The sequence below is a fragment of the Falco punctatus genome (assembly GCF_963210335.1).
Source record: "Falco punctatus genome assembly, chromosome: 5".
NCBI lineage: Eukaryota > Metazoa > Chordata > Aves > Falconiformes > Falconidae > Falco > Falco punctatus.
The window spans coordinates 12,483,075-12,503,946 of record NC_137584.1 but is presented as its reverse complement, the minus strand read 5'-3'; the positions used below and the strand labels follow the sequence as shown (position 1 = coordinate 12,503,946).

Below are 20,872 nucleotides of genomic sequence, written 5' to 3'. Positions count from 1 at the left end.
TTTCCTATCTGAATGTAGCTTTTAAGGTGCAGAGGCAAGATATATGCTGGTTTAAACATACTTACAGGTAGAAGATTATGCAGTGAGTACAATAAACAATGTAAATGCAATCAGGTACCACCATTTTATTCAGGTGTGGTAAATACAAAGGTCTTTGGTGTATATATTGTCATCTTTTCCATCTAACTTAATTAAATATTAAGGGATGTGAAATAAAACATATCTAATTGTATCTTGGGAAAACAGTAGTTTCTGTTACATTGTGGTTAATGTGATGATGTTTCAAAATTCTGGTTTTTCTCCATTTTCAGTATTGTTTTCTGGTAACTTGATTCTTATAGGTTAAACTGTGGTACGACAAAGTGGGACATCAGTTAATAGTAAATGTTCTGCAAGCAACAGATTTACCAGCAAGAGTAGATGGACGCCCCAGGAATCCCTATGTAAAAATGTATTTTCTTCCAGATAGAAGGTAGTAGTATTTCAGTTTAGAAAGTTATGTTGTAATTTACCATGTATTGAATCCACTTTTAAATGAATGCTTATGTAGTAAAGAATTCATTGTTACAGTTAAATTCACTATACCAAAAAAATCACACTTGAATCATGCAAGTCAGTATCAAATAACTTTGTGGACTTTGGATGAATGGGATCCACTGTACAGCAAATACTTTTCTCTTTTAGGCATTACCAGATCAGAAAGAATTAAAGCAGTAAGTGCTATTAGTTGATGGAATTTTGTGATTTATCTTTACAAACAATTTACAACAAATATTTATGTTTCAGTGATAAGAGTAAAAGGAGGACCAAAACAGTAAAGAAAAGTCTAGAGCCAAAATGGAACCAAACTTTTCTCTACTCACATGTACATCGTAGAGATTTTAGAGAACGAATGCTTGAAATAACCGTATGGGATCAGCCAAGAGTACAAGAAGAAGAGAGTGAATTTCTTGGAGAGGTGATACATACAATCACATTTCTCCTGTTTGGTTTTGATGGTTTTGAATACATATTGAATATATATTTTATATATGTTTGTGTGTGCATGTGCCTTAAAAGTAAAATTAATAGCTGTTAATTTTTCTACTAGATTCTTATAGAGCTGGAGACAGCACTTTTAGATGATGAACCACATTGGTATAAGCTACAGACACATGATGAATCTTCACTACCTCTGCCTCAGCCATCACCTTTCATGCCAAGAAGACATGTTCATGGTGGAGAAAGCACTAGCAAAAAATTACAAAGTAGGTCCAGATTCTATTAATCTCTCCTGAATTTTAAATTATAAATGCTAATAAATGTAATGGTATTTAACTTCTACTACAAACTACAAAATAAGAATACTATTTCATAGTCTTTAAACATAATGAAAATGTGTGGCAGAAAAGAGATGCAAATTATGACATTATGACGTGACAGTCTTTCACCTGTGACGCATAACTTTCAAGCATGTGAAACCTGTTGGAGTTGGTTTGGCTTCCACTAGCAAAAGAAAATTGTTCAAACATTTGTTTGCATAAATTTTCTGTTAAAGAAAAAGATTAAGTTTATTATTATTGGATATTTTTTTAATAATGAAAAGCTCTTTATTAAAAAAAAATATCCTGGAAGTCATATGAGGTTTAAAAATACTTTTCATCATAAATTCAGTCTCATCCTCCAATATGCTCACTCTACAATCAGATGAGAAGTGTGCTTTTGCAGCAAAGGGACATATGCCTGTATTTAGGAGGTACAGTGGTTTTGATGAGTCTGATTTCAGGTTTGTTTGAGGTATATTAAAATAACAGATATATTGAGATACTTGAATATTGTAGCTTCTCTGTTCATTTAAATTAATTTCAGATTTATTTAGAAGTACAAAGCATGTAGGGGATTATTTTATAAACATTTCAAAGCTATTTTTCTGATTTTTCTTAAACACGGAAGTAATTAATTTCAGCCAATGTATAGGAAATTGGTGCACATTCAGGACTGAATTATAAAAATGTGATATTGCTGTAATTGCTGCGTAAGGATATGTACAGAGAGAGCAAATGAAAGGTTAGTTTTTATGAGGTATTTGAACTTTACTAAAAGCTGGCAATGCTGTTTCCTCTTCCCCTTTCTCACCATATGCTGCCATCTCTCCTTTCCTGTTCAGCAAGCTGATTCAGCTTGCTCACTGAAGTAGCACAAAAGTATTTTTTTTCTTTGAGTGAACTTTCTTGCAGGTTTAGTGAGATAAACTATCCAGGTAGAGAATTATTGAGGACTTGCGGGAAGGAGAGGAGGGGAAAGGAGGCTGCAGCAGCTGTAAGGTGTTAAATTGGTTCAGTTGTCTTGTGAAACGTCACTGTCAATCACCAGTTTAGTTCTCTTCCTCTATCGTTTAGACTTAAAATAATATTTTTAATTTCAGTAGTATGTTAAATGAACATATTTTTACATTTTATAACATGACCAGATGTTCAGGTATTTGTTTACCTTACTGTTGTGCAGGATCTCGGCCAATCAGTGATAGTGACATCTCAGATTATGATGTTGATGATGGTATTGGAGTTGTTCCTCCAGGTGCGTGGGTGAACAGCATGGTCCTGCTTTCTTTTTTTCTTTTTGCTTGTTTGTTATTTTTTTCTTTATAACATTTTGGAATATTGAGGATACTGCTTTTGGAAAGTGCATTGTGAAAAAAACAGTTTTCCCAATTATTCCATGGCATCTGTCCTAAATTGTGATGAATTAAAAGATTCTACTATTCATTCATTGATATTTCTTCTGCATATCACTCTTCATATGTGAACCACTGAATGGTTCAAATTGTTTAATTGTTTACTGCATGATGTCCCAAGCTTTATTTAAAATACAAATTAAGTTTTTAAAATATTTTTTAAATACAAATTAAGATTTCATTGTCTATTGCAATCTTTTTTTTTAATTTTGCTTTTTGCTTGAGAATTAGATATAATGCAGTCTCCCATGGACTTTATTGAGAATGCATGGCTGTAGATTAAGATGCATGTAGCATGGCTATATCTTTTATATTTTTCATAAGCTTTCATGAGCTATCATTACCCTAAATGTTCATAACTATATACTTGAAGAGATTGTCATGGTTTGACTTTTAGTTCAGCATTCCTTACATACTGAAAATCCTGAGGATCATTTTGGATACCACATTTTTCTGCATCTATTTGACTGTTGCCACAAGTCAGATGAATGTTTCACAATTGTCCCAAACAGAATGAGTCACTATGTTGTTGCTAGCACTAACTCAGTTTTTTCTGTGGATCTTCCTGATTAAAATCACTGAATTAAATCATGGTGGGATTTGGAAAGCTCTCTATCTTCCTGATCTGTATTTAAAATAATCTGACAGTTTATTTATTATAATAAATCACATTCTGTATTAATGCAATATCCTTTTGATATTTACTGGGCCAAATTCTCCTTCATTTGATACTGAATGGGCTCTTTCCTTACTTTAATATACTTACCACCTGAGTTACTAAGAGGGAAATTTTTTTCAGGTATGTCTAGTAATGGTATTTGCTTTAGTGAAATTATTAGTCTTGATATTTTTGCATCAGCTGAGAGAATATTTAAAATAAAGATAAATAAATAATTTTAAATATTTTTTCTGTTTATTATTTAGTTGGCAAGGTAGATAAGGTGTATCTCTGTAGACTTAGTTAGGTTCAAGATTTCAGTATCTTTTATTAAGAGCTGGGGCTTTTTTTCAGCTGCCAGTTCTTAAAGGCATCCATTTGCCATTTGGAATAAACAAATTTCCATCTGAGACGAGATGCTAAAAAATGTTTAGCTGAATGCATTAGAAATTACAGAAATTTCTTGCGGCTGCGCATGCATGCTTAGGTGCACCTTTGAAGCATACATGGATCCAAACTTTCTCAGAGATCACCATAGAAAATTGCAAGTTTAATCTGTAGCAATAGCAGTTATAATGAACTGAGAGTCTCTAAACTGAAACTCAAAGGACCTGGTAAGCAGACTCCTTTTAAAGTCCAGCTAATCAGAAACAAGCTGGAAGGTGACCTGACCAAGCACAAATTTCTCTATTTTGAATTTAATGGATACATTTGTTTGGCAATTCTAAGTGGAGTTCATCTGTTTGCAATTCCTATGGGAAGTGGATATACATATAAATGTGGGGGGGTTGTTTACACATGCAGTCTGAATTCTTGAATAAGGCTTAGACTTCCAGCACAAAGGGCAAAGAAAATGTCAGTCATCAGCCACAAATATGTGGCAGCCTAGACAGCATATGATAATGTGTTTTGCAGTGAGAGCTGGAAAAGGTTGCTAGTCCCACTGTCTGATGAATTGCTTGAGAATCTTAGGCACAGATTCATAAATGTGCCTGGTCACCAAGTTATGCATTTCCACCCTCCTATCCAACCTTCCTTACTTACCACATTGCTAAACCTTCTGAGATTTTGGACTGCTAGCTTCATTTGCACTGAATGAATAGTACAGTATCTGTCTTCTCTGTCTAATAGTCTCCTCTGTTAAAACTAAGTTGTTATGCAAGTTCCTTGTTGTGCTGCAGGGTCTTTAGTCCTTCCCTCATCCACCCACTAGTACCATGGACCTCAGCCGACTGCACTGCAGCTCTTGTCTGGTCCAGATTTCCTACACATTCTCCTGCAAGGTATGAGTGTGGAAGGGAAAGACAAATAGAGGCATTTCCTCATAATGTAGGATGATGATGCAGCTCAGGTGCACTCTTAGACCATTTTGGCATAGCCTTTATTGGCTTCAACTCGATTAGTCTATGATTAAGTTATTCCTTCTCAACAGAAGTAAGAATATAAAAATTGAGTTTACAACATATGATGCATATGTTACCCTTTAAAGCCCTTTTTCTTTCCTTTACCACTTACTTACCAATGTTACCCACTCTGGTGCTTATCTATGATAAATAGCCTCTGTCTTTATTAAAGGTATATTCTTACAGTTGTTTATTATTTCTCTTGAAATATTCAGCAGAGAAGGAAGTTATTTTGCTTTCTTAATATCTCAAGGTTTTCACAATTATTGCTCATTTTCTAAAAAAAAGACACATAACTGCAAAATGTAGAAGTGCAAAAGTTCATTTGATCACCACTGTAAGCTAAAAAAGCAATGACAAAAATATTTTGGCTAATTCAACTAATACTGGAAATCCTTAAAGATTTCAAATCTTTTACCAATTACTAAGGCAAATACAGTATTAGCATTTAGTAATAACAGAGAAAGCTATTTTACTAGAGGGTTCAGCAGCTTCAGAAGACCACTGCTTGTCAATGGAAGACTGCTACATCAAAAATAATGGCACTTTGATAACTTCAGGAATATTTTAAGAATGGTATTTTTCCCCTGTCATACGACAAATGTGCCTTATCTTTCATATAATTGTACTGTCCTCATTTGTTAGTAGTATCTAGCAGTGATATATAAATATATTTTTAAATCAGCTCATAGAACTGTTAATAAAAGGAGTTTATATCAACAGCTAAAGTAACTTAACTTCAGTTTGAAGCTCAGCTTTAACAGAATTGATTTTTGACAGGTTTTTGTGGTATGCCCACATCTATTTACAGGAAGAAATTATTATTTTAAATCTCTTAGCCTCTCCTCATATGAGGCATGGTCTAGTCTCTTTATTATCTTTGTGATCCTGATCTGGACTCATACAAGTAACTCCATGTCTGTCTTGTACTGGGGAGCTCATTACTCCAGGTGTGGCCTCACCAATGCTAAGTATATGGGAAGGATCCGTAAAGGGTTTAATAAAAACAGAACATGTTTTGAGGCCCAATTTTTTAACCTAAACATAATTAACTTTCTTAATTAAAAGAAAAAAAAAAACCAAGCTGATATACAGGTGGCAATATCCCAAAGGGTATTTTTAATGAGCTGTATTGCTTATGCTATGGGTAACTCTTCAGGACAATTTATTTTTCTATCACATATAGTCTGTATAAATGATTGCATTGTACTTACCTTCCTACTGTAGCAGCACGGTTACATCAACACAACACCTTTTTGTAGTCTATATTGTCCTAAAAAAAAAGAAAAAGAGAGAGAAAAAAAGTTCTGGTATCAAACATTTGCTAGAACCATTTTCATCATCATCCAGCTTCCGTTTCATGTCTCACCTGACAGTTTCCCATGAGCAACTGAGAAACTTCTTGTGCATAAACTGCCATAAGCTTGATTGCTGCTGTCATGCTGGTCCACACAAAAAATTACTCTGCACACTCTGGAGAGCACAGAGCCTTTGTATTTGAGGATGGTTCTGAGGAAGTGTTGCTGTCACTGTCATGGTCACTATGGAAATATGGATGTGATATGACCAACTTGACAATACTTGAGCTAATACTTAGGATAACTGTGAATTGCTGTTTCTCTGTCTGTTCTGTAAACTTTGTGTACCACAATGCACAAGTGGATAGCTTGACTATGAGGAATATATAAGATAAAGTCATCTTTCTATACATTTTTAAGAGTAGAAGATAACACTAAGTGTATTTTTTTAAGCAGACTAGAGATCCTCTTGAAATATTTTTTAAACTGAAAATGATATTTTATTTTTAATATTTAAATTATATGTATTTTGGTGCAGCTGCCTAAAGCTGGGAAAGAAGTTTTGGATTTATTTGATTTTAATGCTGAATAAATGTTGACTAGTGTTCCTTCTGATAGACATGACAGTATTTTATCTAAAACAAGCTTTTTTGGAAAATGAAATATCTTTTAGCACATACAACTTTGATTTAGTTATCCCTTGGGAAATTGAACACATCCAGCTTTTGTCATGTGTAGTCTTTTTTCTTCCTCTGACAAAACCCCAGACATTTCCTGCAGCAACCTTAGTATGTGAGATGAAGGAATCTGCATTGAAGTCCTGACTGAGCCCCTTTTTTGCTTCAAGATTTGCACCCGGTCCTTGTCATGAGATCAAAGAGATCCTCATGTTTCTTTCTGATTTTATTACACAAATCTGAAACACTTTTGTGGCAGGTAAGGTACTCCAGCACCACAGTACATCAAAACCTGCGAAACATAGGAGTCTTTCTTCGTGAGAAGGCTGATAAACCTCAGTAGATACTTTCATGCATGCTATCAACTTTTATAGGCCTATTTTGCAGTCAGTACTCACTACAGCTTTGCTATTAAAAATATTAAGTGGCAAGCATTTGTGGTTTCTGTAGCTACTCGTGAGCTCTCTTTTGTAGCTACAAGTGAGCTCTCCAAAAGGTGGGTTTTTTTCTGTTTTCTCTCTGGTTTTCAAACAATAGCCCCTACCCTTCCCAAACTTGACTAATGTCACATTTTAAATATGACATTACATTAATTATTTTTATTTGACTTGTCTAACTCAGTGTTGTTTGAGAATAGTGTACACATGCACTTAACATTATAGTCCCTGGGTTGCTTCTGAGCTACGTGATATATTCTTATTACAAGTGCTTTTCTTTGGGCCCAAGGCTACACTTTAAGATCTAGCAATACTTGTAGTACTTCTTGTTGCCCTGATTTATGAATCTCATCCCACCCCTCTGCTTCAAGAAATGGAAGAATTATTTCCCATGTTCTCACACCAGCAGCTATACTATGAAGTAGAAGACACAAAAGTTGGACAAAACGATAGCAGAACTTGCAAAGGTCTTTCTGCATATGTTTTCTAGCTGACAGTAATTAGAAAGTCTGTAGTAAAAGTGTCTTATCATTTTTTTGTCGACACTGTCTCCCTCCTATCTGCCTTCCCTATCACATTCATAATGGTAAATATATTAAACATGAACTTATTGAAGCCAATGTTTTTTTTTATTTACTGAAGTTGCTGGATAGCTGGTGTAAGGCTGAAAGCTACTGTAGGATATTACAGCACCTAGGTGCTCCTCTGTTATCTTTGAATAACTTTTACCAGTTTGTTCAGTACTGTATAAAAGGCGGACAGAGATCTGGAGGCTGTGATGTAAGCTGTATAATCAGGGAAAACCATCTTAGAGTTGCTTGGATGATAAAATGCATTATCTAGTAGGTCCTTGTTCTTGGTTTTGTGTTACTAAGATGAATCTGTTCTATGGTGGAAGAAATTTTTATTTTAGGATTACTTATCAATGTTTTAACAAAGTGTTTTCCTCCAGATCTAATCATGAGAGAATGCATTTAGATAAGTTACATGTCCATTAGGATCCATTGGTAAACTGATGCACAGTTTGGGAAAAAAAGCATGAACGCTTCCTTGACATTTGTGTTCAGGGTTCAGACTTGCAGCTAAACAGGTTGTTAAATGTCATTGAATAAATGACCAAGCCTAATACAGACTCTGTATATGGATTTTTGCACTTTTAAGATGGCTATAACAATTTGGTAGAAGATCAGAGAGGAACTACAATAATTATACAAATTATACAAAATATGAAAAAAACCTCAAACTTGAAACTCTGTAACAAGTTCCTTAAAAAGTGCAACTTAATTAATACAATTGATGACTAACTGACTAAATCATAGCCTTTTCTTGCATGGAAAGATTTCTGATACAGGCTGCTTTTTTAGCTGAACAAACACATTATAGGAACAATGCTAGACAAATTCAGAGAAGCAGCAAAATTATTATTTTGGAATCTAAACAATAATTTGTGAAGTCATTAATGGACGACTTAAGGGATGACCTTTTCTGTCATTAAGGGATTTTCTGTTGAGGGATACTTGTAATTTAAATATCTACAAGTGAGCAGCTGAAGTCTGAGCAAATTTCCTTAGGCTCTTTTGGAAAGATAACAGGCACCTTTTGAAAGCTGTTTATCTTATTGAGTTTCATTGTCTGTTTTAGAATGGGATTCAAAGTGTACAAGGCAAACAGTGTGCTACACGCAAAAAGACACAGGAATATCAATGCTTTACAATGTACTAACATTCTGCTATTTTTTTTCTTTTTTTTTTTAATCCTATGTGAAAATGAATATGAGAAATTTTGCAGCTCATTCATAGTATTTGGAAAAAATGTTCTGCACAGTATGCAACACCCAATGTTCTATACACTCTAAATGCTCGTAAATTTTTAAAGTAGGTGGTTTTGTCCATGTTCAGTAAGAGAACATCTTTGTATTTAGAGAGAGTTAGAAGAATGCTTTACATATATGAGCAGTCCTGGATCAGGCTGTGCTGTGGTACACAAGCATGCCTTCTCCACTTGTTAGATAACGTAATCGTGTATTGCTTGGATTCCTTTCATATGTTTGCTACTGTATGACAACTTAGAAGTACAAGTTACTCTGGGTACTCTTCCCCAAGTCAGAAAATTATTTTGGTTCTTTCCTCCATATCTACCAGTACATAATGAAAATCGTGTCAGTTTCTCTGTCTCTGTACATGTAGACATTTAAAGGTAATGCTCGTAATTTATCCTGGCTGCATGATATGTTGGGATGTGTAACAGCTGAATGATGACTTGAGAGTTGTGTAACTGTTTAGCTGTATGGTTCTGGGAGGAGTAACCATCTGAATTCTTTCCAAACCCATACTTTCACTCTCTAATTTCCTTTTGTTGCCCTCTTGCCAGTAGGTTATAGATCTAGTACTAGAGAAAGTAAATCTACGACGCTTACTGTGCCAGAACAGCAAAGAACAACACATCATCGTTCACGATCTGTATCTCCTCACCGTGGCGACGATCAGGGCAGGACCCGTTCACGTTTACCAAATGTGCCATTACAGAGGTAGGCGTCACAAGTTAGTGAAAGACTGGCTGGCTTCAAGTTTGTATCATCTGTCATTATTAACTTTTCTTCAGCAATTTTTCACAATCTTAAAACTTTTTTTTATGTCTGAGTTTTAATAGTGTAGTATTTGAACTTGATGTATGCTTTTATGAATTATTCAAGAGCACTCATAGGATGAATCATAACTCTAAGACTTACCTCTTCTTACTGATACCTCCTCTGTGTTTCATCACTTGTGTACCATAACCAATAGGTAGATTTTTCAGTCAGTGGCTGAATCTTTTATGAAGCCACCTAAGTATATTTGTAGGATATAAGTAGTGGCATGTACAAATTGTATAATAACTATGAATGAACTGATTTGAAGTACCAGCAAGCTGAAATTATTATTTGCACTTCAAATGTGACATTTCTAATGGAAGAAGTAAAAAACACTTCACAGAATCAGATAGTGATTTATAAAGCTCTGTTTTCTGCATTTACTGCTTTTAATAGACAACCTATTAATAGGAGAATCCTTTTTGAACTTTTCATTTGCATGCTTTATGCTTTTTTTGAATAGTGTTGTACAGACTGTTTAAGCACAAAACTTGACTGACTTAATTTTGTTTGTTTTATTGTGCAGGGCAATAAGTTTATTTTGCAGCTTGTTGTGGAACCCTAAAAATCAGCCAGTTTTTCCCAGTTTTCCTTTCCTCCAGTTTCTAAGAAGATTTGTTCTTGAATTACTGCAAGAGCTCGAAGTGTTGCACTAGCAGCAGCTTTATTGCCCATTAGCTGTAGTAGTTTGCTGAAAATCTACACTTGTTAGCTGAATTTTGTGTACAAAATTCTGTGCTACAGTACTGTCCTTATCCATCTCTGTCTGATTTTTTGGAGTTCCATCACTGGTCATTTAGCACCAGACACCTGTGATGCTTCAAAATGATGCTATATTCTGGAAAACCAGCTTTTCATTTGAGAATCCTCATGATCTTGCTTCTTCCTTTCCATCCTCTGTGCCATATATACTGTTCTTGTGTGTTGAAATTTTGTGTGCTTCTTAAGACCCTGCATGCATCCCCCTCTGTTACATCAGTTCTTACAGATGAAACTATTTCACTACTCAGCAAATCACTTGCCATTGCATTTCTCAGTAATGCATCCTTAACAGACAGAAGGCTATGGTTGTACATAAAATACTGCAGCACTGATTCTTTTTTTTTTTATAGTATAGAGAATGAGAGCTCCTCATTCTGCCTTCGCAAACAATTGTGTGTGTGCTTTTGTTGCATCTTTCTATCTACAAGCACGATGTACAAATGAATTATTTCGTAGTCAATTCCACCAATCCTTTCATTTTATACTTTGAAAAACTAATGCTTCTTGTTCCAATGGCAGTTTTTAAACTAAAGGAAGAATCTGCCCTTTAAGTAGTAGTTTCTTTTCTTGTTCTTTTCCATGTGAAGAGAGCTTTAAATTACTGTTATGGAGGTCAGAGCTTACCTGCATTCATAAAAGTTATACCTCTTTTATATAATACTTAGGTTTAGATTGATAAAATACGCTGCAAGTTCCCATGTCCTGTCACAGAATTTCTTAAAGAATACTTGGAGATACCTGCAAAAAGTTGACAGCCCAAAATCAGCCCTTTAGAAATCTGGCTATGAATCTACAAATGCATAAAACTTAATTTCATGTGAGCTATCACCAGTTCTTGTGTTATCTCAGTTATTCTTTAAGTACAGGCTTTGAAGATGCCATTACTGAATCTATCAGTGTACACAGAAACAGGCATTTACTTCTAAATATGATAGAAATGGCTGCTTTCTATACTTTGAGGTGTTTTTTGTTAATCTTAGGATCCAATATTTTTTTGGAAGTCATATATTAACACTTAAATGATTAAAAACTTCCTTCAACCAACTTGTACTGTAATCCATTAAGCTGTGTCATTTATGAGAAAACAAGTTTATCATACGTGTTTCTGCCTTTCAGGAGTTTAGATGAAATTCATCAAATGAGAAGATCACGTTCTCCAACTAGACACCATGATGCCTCCAGAATTCCAGTTGATTACAGATCCAGAGACATGGATAGTCCGTATTTGTCTGATCAAGAAAGGTACATTGTCAGCCTGAACCTGGAAAAAAGTTTAGAAATGTCTTTGTCAGTTTGCCTAATTTTCACGTGTTTGGTAGAAACATGACTATCAGTAATGGGGAAGGGAGAGAAATCATCCTAACTGACAAATCTAGTGTCGTGGTTAAATTATCTATACCTCCTTTTTTCTTGGTAAAACTGCACTAGGTTGATAGTAATACCAAGTATCTAGACTAAGTTCTTCAGTTTGTCCTAGAGTATTTGGCTGATTGTTTCATGGATGAAGCCCAGACATTTTTCCTAGAAAACCATAAATCTACATGTATGCAGTAGCTATTCTTGTAACTCAGAATTTTATCTGTTTTGGCAGCCAGCAAAATACCAGGCATGCATTCCTATTAGTTGGAAGCTGCATATGTTATGATTTGCATTATAGGTTTGGATATCTATATATGTAGTCTCACAACATCTAATGCAACCTTCTGGTGAACTTGGTACAGTACCCAAGCATAGCAAGGATAGTTGTGGTGCTTGTAATTAGCAAAAATCTCCAATCTTAGATGTGTGACATGTGCACGTCTCTCCCTGGAATATGTGCAGTGGATACACTGCTCCGAGAATGCTTGGTCTCTCTCCTAGTAGGCATTTTTTTCAGGTATCTTGGAATATATTCTAATAAAATGGAAGAAAGTGAGAATTCCGTTTAGTTTATAGCTGAAAGAAAGTTTAAAAAGGTGTTTCAGTTCAATATTTGGGAAACACAATGATGACAGTCAGATAGGTTATCAGTGCTTGTGAATTGTTTGTTTACACCAAAAAAAAATTCTATAACCAAACTATAATGGCAAACTTTTACAATTAATATAAGATCAACTGGCCTGAAAACCTTTCCAAATGTAAATTCAATACAGAACAGACATTTCATAGTGGTCTTGAAAATGTGTAAGAATAAATTATAAAAATTTCTGGAACTCTTTATCCAGTTTGCATGGAAATTGAATAACAGATGGATTTTGTGGTTAAACTAATTCATTTTTTTATATGATCTTGCCTATTTTTCTTTTTTGTTGTGGTAACACACATATGGGAATTAAGGAGTTATTTGGAACATTTTAAAATTCAACCTTATAGGCAAGAAGTATATACAGAATTGTCTTAAGTTGGATTGGTGTACTGAATTTCCTTTCAGAGGTGAATTGACATGCTTTTTAAATCTAGTAGTCAGATTTATAATTAAGCTAATTCAAGTAATTTCCACTTGTTGCAAATGTTTCATGTTTCTATTTATTCACTATGAGTAGTGTTTCCTGAAGATGTTTATTGAAGCAATTTCTTATTCAGCTGATCTGAAGAGGAAGAGATATTAAAAAGTATCTTTTGTCAGTAGAAATAGATATAGTCAGTTAACTGTCCAGAAAATTTTCTTCCAGTAACGCCTCAAACCACGATATAAATGATGATATATGCATGAATTGTGCTTGAAGAGCAGGGCTTGCATTGAGGCTTTCTTGGAGATGAGCCATCAGACCAGAGCTACAGCAGCAATGGACTGCTAGATTTTTTCAGAGAAGTAAGACACAGTCTTCAGGTTTTTTTAATGTTCAGAAAACACTTTTCAGAAGTTTAAAAGTCAGACATGAAGGATGTATGTGGCTTATCTGCAGGATTTAAAGATGGGTCCTTGTACTTACTCTCCTTGAGTAATAATCTTGTCTGCAGTGGTCTCCTTTTTCCTCTCTTCATCTGTCCCCCGGATTTCTTCAGTTGTGGAGAGAGTTTTCACTGTCTTTCAGTACGTAAGAGCAGCATTATAGGGAAGATCAAAACCAGTTTTTTTTGAGGAAGATAATCACATCCAAGGATTTTAAAAAAAATCTTTATGCAGTACGATATGTTAGTATCAGTAGTATTGTAAGTATTTTGTGGTGTTCGTTTACTGAACCCTTCATCTAAACAAGTACATTCAGGCAGATACCTAACATAGACTTCGCTTGAAAGGTGAGTAATTACCTGATAGTTACATGGCAGAAATTACAGTTTCTGATTACTTTTCATCATTTTCTCAATGATCAGTTATTGGTCCCAAATTAATATTGAATATTCTGAATAGAGCTTTGTAAAAATAGTTATTATAGTCTCTTACTAAACCATCTGGTGTGATAAATTTCCAGTGGAACTGAATTGTCCACTTTACCTTTTTTATATGTATTTACATATATATACACACACATACATGTGTGTGTATGTATAAACATCTGTTAGGATAAGTGTTTTACTAGGAAATCAGGAAAGCTAGTTAACAAGTATACTTTGCTCTGAATTTAGGATCATCATCCAATTTTCAAGGGCATGTCCCTTTCAATGTTTTTTGTTTCTTTTATTCCAAAATAAAATCTATTAATGTGAGTACTAAAATACTCACGTTAGAAAACACTTATTTTAGAATAAAAATATTTATTTTAGATGTCTCTGAACCAGACTTAATTTATTATAGAACTGTGAGTATTGTCTTACATTACCAGTATACTGATACTGTGATAGATTCTTTTGCTTTGTTTTTTTAACTTGAAGGTTTCATGGTGTATTTGCTATTTTATATCCCTTTTCTGGATGAATTTTGTATTATTGTTTGCCGTGAGCCAATTACAATAGATACTCTTTGGCTTAGGAAAGGTAGAGTAAATTTTAATGAAGTACTCTATGATTTAATGTAGGCTTTTCATCTACTTCTCGACTCTTAAGAAAATGGTAACTTTTTTCCTAAAATGCATGTTTATTTGTAATTTGGAAACCTACATGTAAATTCTGTCAGTCCTCTGAGCTTATGAATGGAAATTTTGCTTTAAAAAAAATAATCAGTTCAATTTTAATACATTTTGTTGCATCAAAATTAGGCTAGTGGCTCCAGATGTAAAGTTGAATCTCACACGACTCACAAGCCATTATTTCAAGGTCCCCAGTATAGAATTTTAGATAAATACTACCTATACTGCATCAATTAAATGGGTCATTTTACAATGGCATGAAGCACAAAATATTGAAAAACTTCTGCTTTATCTATTTTGTAATGTTTTCTCTCTTTGTTGCCATAGTATGTCATATGATTCCCTGCTTCTTTTAAAATAGCATGTTTACATGAAGCTTAGCTGTAATTTCACTTTTACAATAATTAGCTGGTTTGGAGCTTGGTCATTCTGATTGTGTTGAAGGGCATAAAACTACAAGATTAATCCTAGGGATATTTCATGTCATAGTCATATTTACCATAGGCATAAATATGTGTTAATTTTACCATCTCGCTGGCTGTAGCATGTGTTTGGTTACAATAAATGAAAAATAGAATGGGCAGCTGATTTTCTCAGTTGAAAACAATAAGAAGCAAAAAGTGTGATGGCTGATAAGCAATTTTTTTATTTCTTTAGGATTGCATTACAAAATACTGTCAAGAATTATGAGTCAGAATTTATATACGGCCAAACATAATACTTCCCATGAACATATCTTTTTGTTTTTCCCAAATGGGTGACTGGTTACTTTTACCATAAACCGATCTGCAGTAGCAAACCCTCCCTGCTTTTTCATGTATGTTTTTGTGGCCTAGGAAAAAAAACAAAAAACAAACACCCAGACAACCAAACAACAAGCATAATTATATTTTCCTACAATATTTCTTCATTAATTAATTCATGAGAAAGGAGGTTATTAGAGAAATGTAGCTGGTTTATGGATTCCTTTTGCCATGAAGAACACTGAAAGAGTACTTCTGAATTTTAAAAGGCGAAATCCCACAGAATTAGGTGCCACGCTAAAAGGAATATGTTTAAAATGTATTTATCACAGGCATTTTTGGGCTCATACTCTTTGAGAAGTGCAGTCTGGGTTTGAACATTATCAGACTATCTATCTGGGTGGAAGCTTCTCGTTTCTTTTTATGTTTTCATTTGCATATCATTGGCATAACCCATGTCATCTAATGCTTCATAATTATATCTGTTTCACTCACCACCCATCCTGTCTGTGCAGTGAGCTTCTTATGCTGCCCAGAGCAAAACGAGGAAGAAGTGCAGAGTGCCTACATACCATCAGGTAAATACAGGAATTCGGTAATCACGAACACATCTGGTTAGTTGTATATACTTTGTGTGCCCGACTTTTTCCATACTGGTATTTTGTCCCAGTAAGTAAAGAACTTCCTAGTACATTGTGGTTCTTTTTTCTTCATTTTAGTTCAGATTGAGATATGTATATATGTTTGTGAACTTCAGGAGTAAGGATTAAAGCAGTTGAAGAAAGTCTGATTTTGCAGTTGTATTTTGTGGTAGATTTTCTGTCTAGTCAAAGAAGTCCTGATCTCCCAATGCATGATAGTGTTATAATTTCACACAATCATTTTAAATTGTTTTTATATTTTCTTTTATTTGCAGTTTTATGTTTATATTATAGCCACACCCAAGCCAACAATCTTTACTTGCTATGACACCTAATCTCATGCTAATTTTCGTCATTTGCAGGGGAAAGAACAGTGATTAATGAGGGCTCACTGGGAACCCCAGATTTGAGTGGTCTCACATTACTTGTTTTTGCATCTATAAATTGTGCTATAAATTAGATCCAGACATAATATACTTTGTAGTTTGGGCTTATCTTCGATCTTCATTATCTTTTATTCCAAAGCTTAGAGCTTCCTGTCTCAACTCTTCCCGATGTTGGGAAACTAAATGGGACTGAAATATCTTTATCTAACCAATCTAATTCTGCACCCTTTATTTTTTTCACCACATCTGTTAACCTTGTTAAAAATACTTGTCAGATTGTGTAGAAGGTCTTCCATTTGGAATCAGTAAAAATATAGGTTGAAGTTGAAGTAGTTAACCATTCAACGACTTCAACCAATTAGTTAACCTTTTTCTGTTCGAGATCTGGCTGTTGCTAAGAGTTTTGTATCAATGCTGTATGTTTAAAACCATCAAACTTCTAAAACCATGTTGTCTAACATACTTATTCATTTACTTGGTGTAAGATAGGTTTTCCCCTGTAGGGTAGAGTTTTTTCTAATATGCCTTTGGTTGCTTTAATTCTCTTCATCTAATTAGAAACAGCATCAAAGATGCTGTGATAGGGTTCTGTTATAAGGCATAATACTATAAAAATATAAAGGTAAAATAATAAATATGAAAGCTGTCAAAACAAACCTGTGCATCAATTAAGTTGTTAAAATTTAAGTTTTTATTATCAGTAGAAAGAGTTTTATTCTCATACCTCAGTTCAAAGAAGCTTTTTCCTCAACACTGTAGGTTTTAAAATGTAATCGTTTATTTCACTCCCTCTTATTTTATGTCTGTTTATTGCCACATAATAGCATTTTTTCCTGCCTCCTTCCTATGGCCTTTCTCTTTCTGCTGCATTTGCTATGGCTTCACCCTCCCTCATTGCCCCCAGCCCTGTGCTTTATCCTTTCCCTCTTAAAGATTATAATTTTCTTCAGAATTCTTCAATGAAAATGCCTAAATTCTCACTTAATTCACAAAGTAAATATTGTAATATGAACTTCTGAAGCACTTTGCCAAACCACTATATTTTTCTAATATTTTTACAAATCTACTGACCAGCTAAAAATTGTGCATGTGCAGCAGTAAATAAGGTAAGAACTACACTGATTTCAGACAGGATGGCCCTTTCTCGTCATTTTCCTTGTTATAACTATTACTGTGATTTTTTGTAATCAAGAAAAATAACATATTCACCCCTTTACAGTAACAGTAGTGGTATACTGTAAAAAAAATAATGGTACTTTTAATAATGTATTGAAGGTGAATATAGGGGCAATAGAAGACAATGGATTGATTTTTAATTTTTCTCTGAGACTTATGTAGCCTAATCCAAGGTTGAGTATTACCCAGTAAATTGCCAATATCCTTCCTTGACTGAATAGTCTCAAAAACCCTTTCAACAAAAAACTGGTCTGTTCATTGGTTGTCATCTTTTGTCCTTTCTCATTTGTAGTGGGCTGAGAGGGTTTTATCCTTATTTTCTAGACATCTTAACTGATTAATGTTAATTGTTAAGACAGCTTCAGCTTAAACTTGGAAAGAAATTATAAGGGTTTCATGTTAAATGAAAGAAATATTAATAGCGGTAGTCCAAGCTACAAAGTTGTTATATGATTACTTTAATACAGCAGTTTAGAATAATACTAGTCCTAGCTGCCCATGCTGTCGATCTGTATGCAATTGTTGACTAATAGCAGAAACAGTGGGAGGACGTGTACCTATGCCATAGACCATGGGTTCTCACATTCCATGTCTTAGGTCACACCCACTTTGGTTGGTAATATCTGCTTGGTAATATCTGGACAACCGATCCTTTATTCCAACTTTGCAACGTCACAGTGACCTCTGGTACAGAAGTGAGCAGTGATGACCACTAAACGTGTACAAGAAGGGTCAAAGCCCCTCTGCTAAATCCCTCAGGGTTTTAAAAACACTAGGGTTTCCAGGCAGGATTTCATAACTGTGAGTGACACAGTTGTGTTTTATTGTTGATCTGCTGTGCGCGGGTCCAAGCCTTAACAGGAATCAAAATGTCATATTAGGACAGACTGTTCTTGAAGCTGCAAAATCCTCAAGGCCACTGGTCCTTCTGCTAATAACATTGCAGCTGTGTCATGTGGAAAATTGTTGGAACTTGATTATTAACCTTTAACCATTAAATGGCCATGATTCCCATTCAGCAGCCACTGTTTGCCTTTAAATTTCTCCCTTGTTCCTTGGGTAGAGCTGGATAATAAAGAAAAAAATTCCTGTTTTAAAATCTCATGTATTCTAAGTGATGATATTCGACAGTTGTCATGTAGCATCTCAGAGTGCTGCTGTGCTGGCTGATGTAGTAGATCTCCTAGGTTTTTTAATCAGCTTATTATTATCAGCATGTAATTAATGTTAGATTTTGAAGCTGATACACCACGTCCAAAAGACATTCAAAAATACCAGATGCTAATACATCTATAATTAAGTTTTTGATACTCTATATATCACTGTTTTAGCAAGGTTTTCATGCTTAGCTGCTGAAGAGGTAAAGTCTCTGTAGATTTAAGGCATCAGTAAGAGAAATAAAGAGCATATTTAATATCAGTCTAATCCTTACAACAGACTGTATATTTTAATGGGGTATCTCTATAAATGGAATTCAGATTACTTTCATTACAAGGAAAAAAATCTGAACTGTACCAGTATTGTCACAAGTTCATGCACTGTATTAACAAAAATGAAAATATAAAAATGTGTCACCCACATAGCTGTCACAGTAGTTGAGAAAAACATATAATGAGAAATCTACTCATACAGTTATTAAACATACATAGAATGTTATGCATTTATTTTATGTTCTGGTCAGTGTTGCCTTGCCTTTACTTGTGCTTTTATTTCTGGCATGTTTTTGTGTTGTTCTGTTTTCTTTTCTGTTCCACCACATTCAAGAAGTTCCGTTAGGCACTATAAAACATTACCACCCAAGATGCCTTTACTAGAAAATGCTACTCATTGGAATCTATACAGGTAAGAAGTGTTTAGAGTCCCTTTTAAGTAGTTAGTTCCTTTAAAAAAAAAAAAAAAAAAAAAAAGTCTTGCCTTGTTAAATAAAAAAAAAAGTTTCATACACTTTTATAACCGAAAGATAAGAGATCTAATCCTAAAATAGCTTCACATAACTGTTTAAATTAACCTCTACATTACATAAAAAACCCCAACCAAACCACTTTGCATTAGGTAGAGTTGTCTTAACTGTTAAAATCATGTTACATGTTTTGCTTTGTTACATTCTTCGGTTTATATACAAGATTTTGGTTACATGTCAAATTTATTTTCATTTTGTTTAAATACTTTTCATTTACAAAGCTCAACTCTTCCTGCATGTGCTAAGACCAAATCTGTGATTAGACAGGATATTTCACTCCTTCGTGATTGCCTTAATTCACAAATACTGAAATTTGGAGATGATCAGCTGGTTAGGTAAGAAAATGAGAATTAATCCCCCATCCTGTTTGAGTCTAATATGGATTTTCAGAATAAATAAGCTTCACTGTAATATGATGTCACATATTATATGCAGTGTATCACATCCTTTTATGTTAGCTTAAGATTTACTGCTGTTAATAAGGATTTAGATTTATTGTCTGATATTTCTCATTCCACTTTCTTACAAGTGGATGTTGTTCTGTCTCATTCAGTTTTAAACATTTCAATGATGTTAGCAAAAAAATTTCTAGCAGCCTTTTGTTTGCTTTTATTTTCTGAACAAATCTTGGCACTGTCATCCAGTCAGCTCTTTTATTTTTTCCTTACTTAAATCATTGTGATTCTACATTTTCTGTAAAGAGAGCATTATTTTATGAGTTAATATCTAACATTGTATTCCTTTGTTTTCTTTTTCTTTCTCTTCTACCATTGGATGCAATGCACTGGCACTAGTGAACTACAGCCCTCCCTTGACAGGGCTAGGAGTGCTAGTACCAACTGCTTGAGACCAGATACTAGTTTGCATTCACCAGAACGAGAAAGGTATAAAATAAAAACTTATAAATTTCTTGTCATCTGTGCTGGTGATCTTTATCAGTTTTGGTTTTCTTCATAAGAGTTCTCTATGTTTTTGTACATTCATGTCTGCTTTGGTATTTGTAGACATTTTTGCTCCTATGTCATGTAAATTGTGTGTTGGAGTTTATAACCGCTTCTGGCTTCTTTCTCTGTTTTAGTTCAAGCTGATGTCATTGTTTACAAAAGTCCTCAGTATGCTGATAATAGCATTGCAGTGTAAAGTATTTTGACAAAGTACCGCTTGGTTGTTAATCTTCATCATCATTTGCTAAAAAGTATTATGTTTGTTTCTTGTCTATTCTGTGGATTGCTGATAAGGCTGTGACATAATTTATAAATTATGACAAAACTGTCATATTTGAAACCAAAACTGTAGTTTATATAGTGATGTATTTTCTACAAAACAGCCAAACTTCATTGCTTTCTTAAATCTAATCTGCTGCATCTACTTTTACAATTGCAAGGCAAATCACTGCATTGTTT

The 20,872-nt window shown here is 34.2% G+C and overlaps 1 protein-coding gene across 50 annotated transcripts in view; it reads left to right on the top strand.

The window, feature by feature from the left end:
* Positions 1-20,872, top strand: part of RIMS1 (regulating synaptic membrane exocytosis 1) — a 345,465-nt gene that overhangs the window by 199,869 nt on the left and 124,724 nt on the right. For 24 of the 50 annotated variants that reach the window (XR_013928345.1, XM_080388732.1, XM_080388757.1 and 21 more), the window contains 10 exons: positions 342-472; positions 787-958; positions 1,091-1,247; positions 2,485-2,556; positions 9,560-9,713; positions 11,694-11,819; positions 15,822-15,884; positions 19,274-19,351; positions 19,691-19,804; positions 20,264-20,353. Coding sequence is in view for 49 of the 50 variants with exons in the window: in XM_080388732.1 (XP_080244858.1) it covers positions 342-472; positions 787-958; positions 1,091-1,247; positions 2,485-2,556; positions 9,560-9,713; positions 11,694-11,819; positions 15,822-15,884; positions 19,274-19,351; positions 19,691-19,804; positions 20,264-20,353 (1,157 nt within the window). In the remaining variant the exon portion in view is untranslated. Of the gene's footprint in view, positions 1-341; positions 473-786; positions 959-1,090; positions 1,248-2,484; positions 2,557-9,556; positions 9,714-11,693; positions 11,820-15,821; positions 15,885-19,273; positions 19,352-19,690; positions 19,805-20,263; positions 20,354-20,872 lie in introns of all 50 variants that reach the window. The other 26 variants (XM_080388723.1, XM_080388733.1, XM_080388730.1 and 23 more) reach the window with 5 other exon arrangements.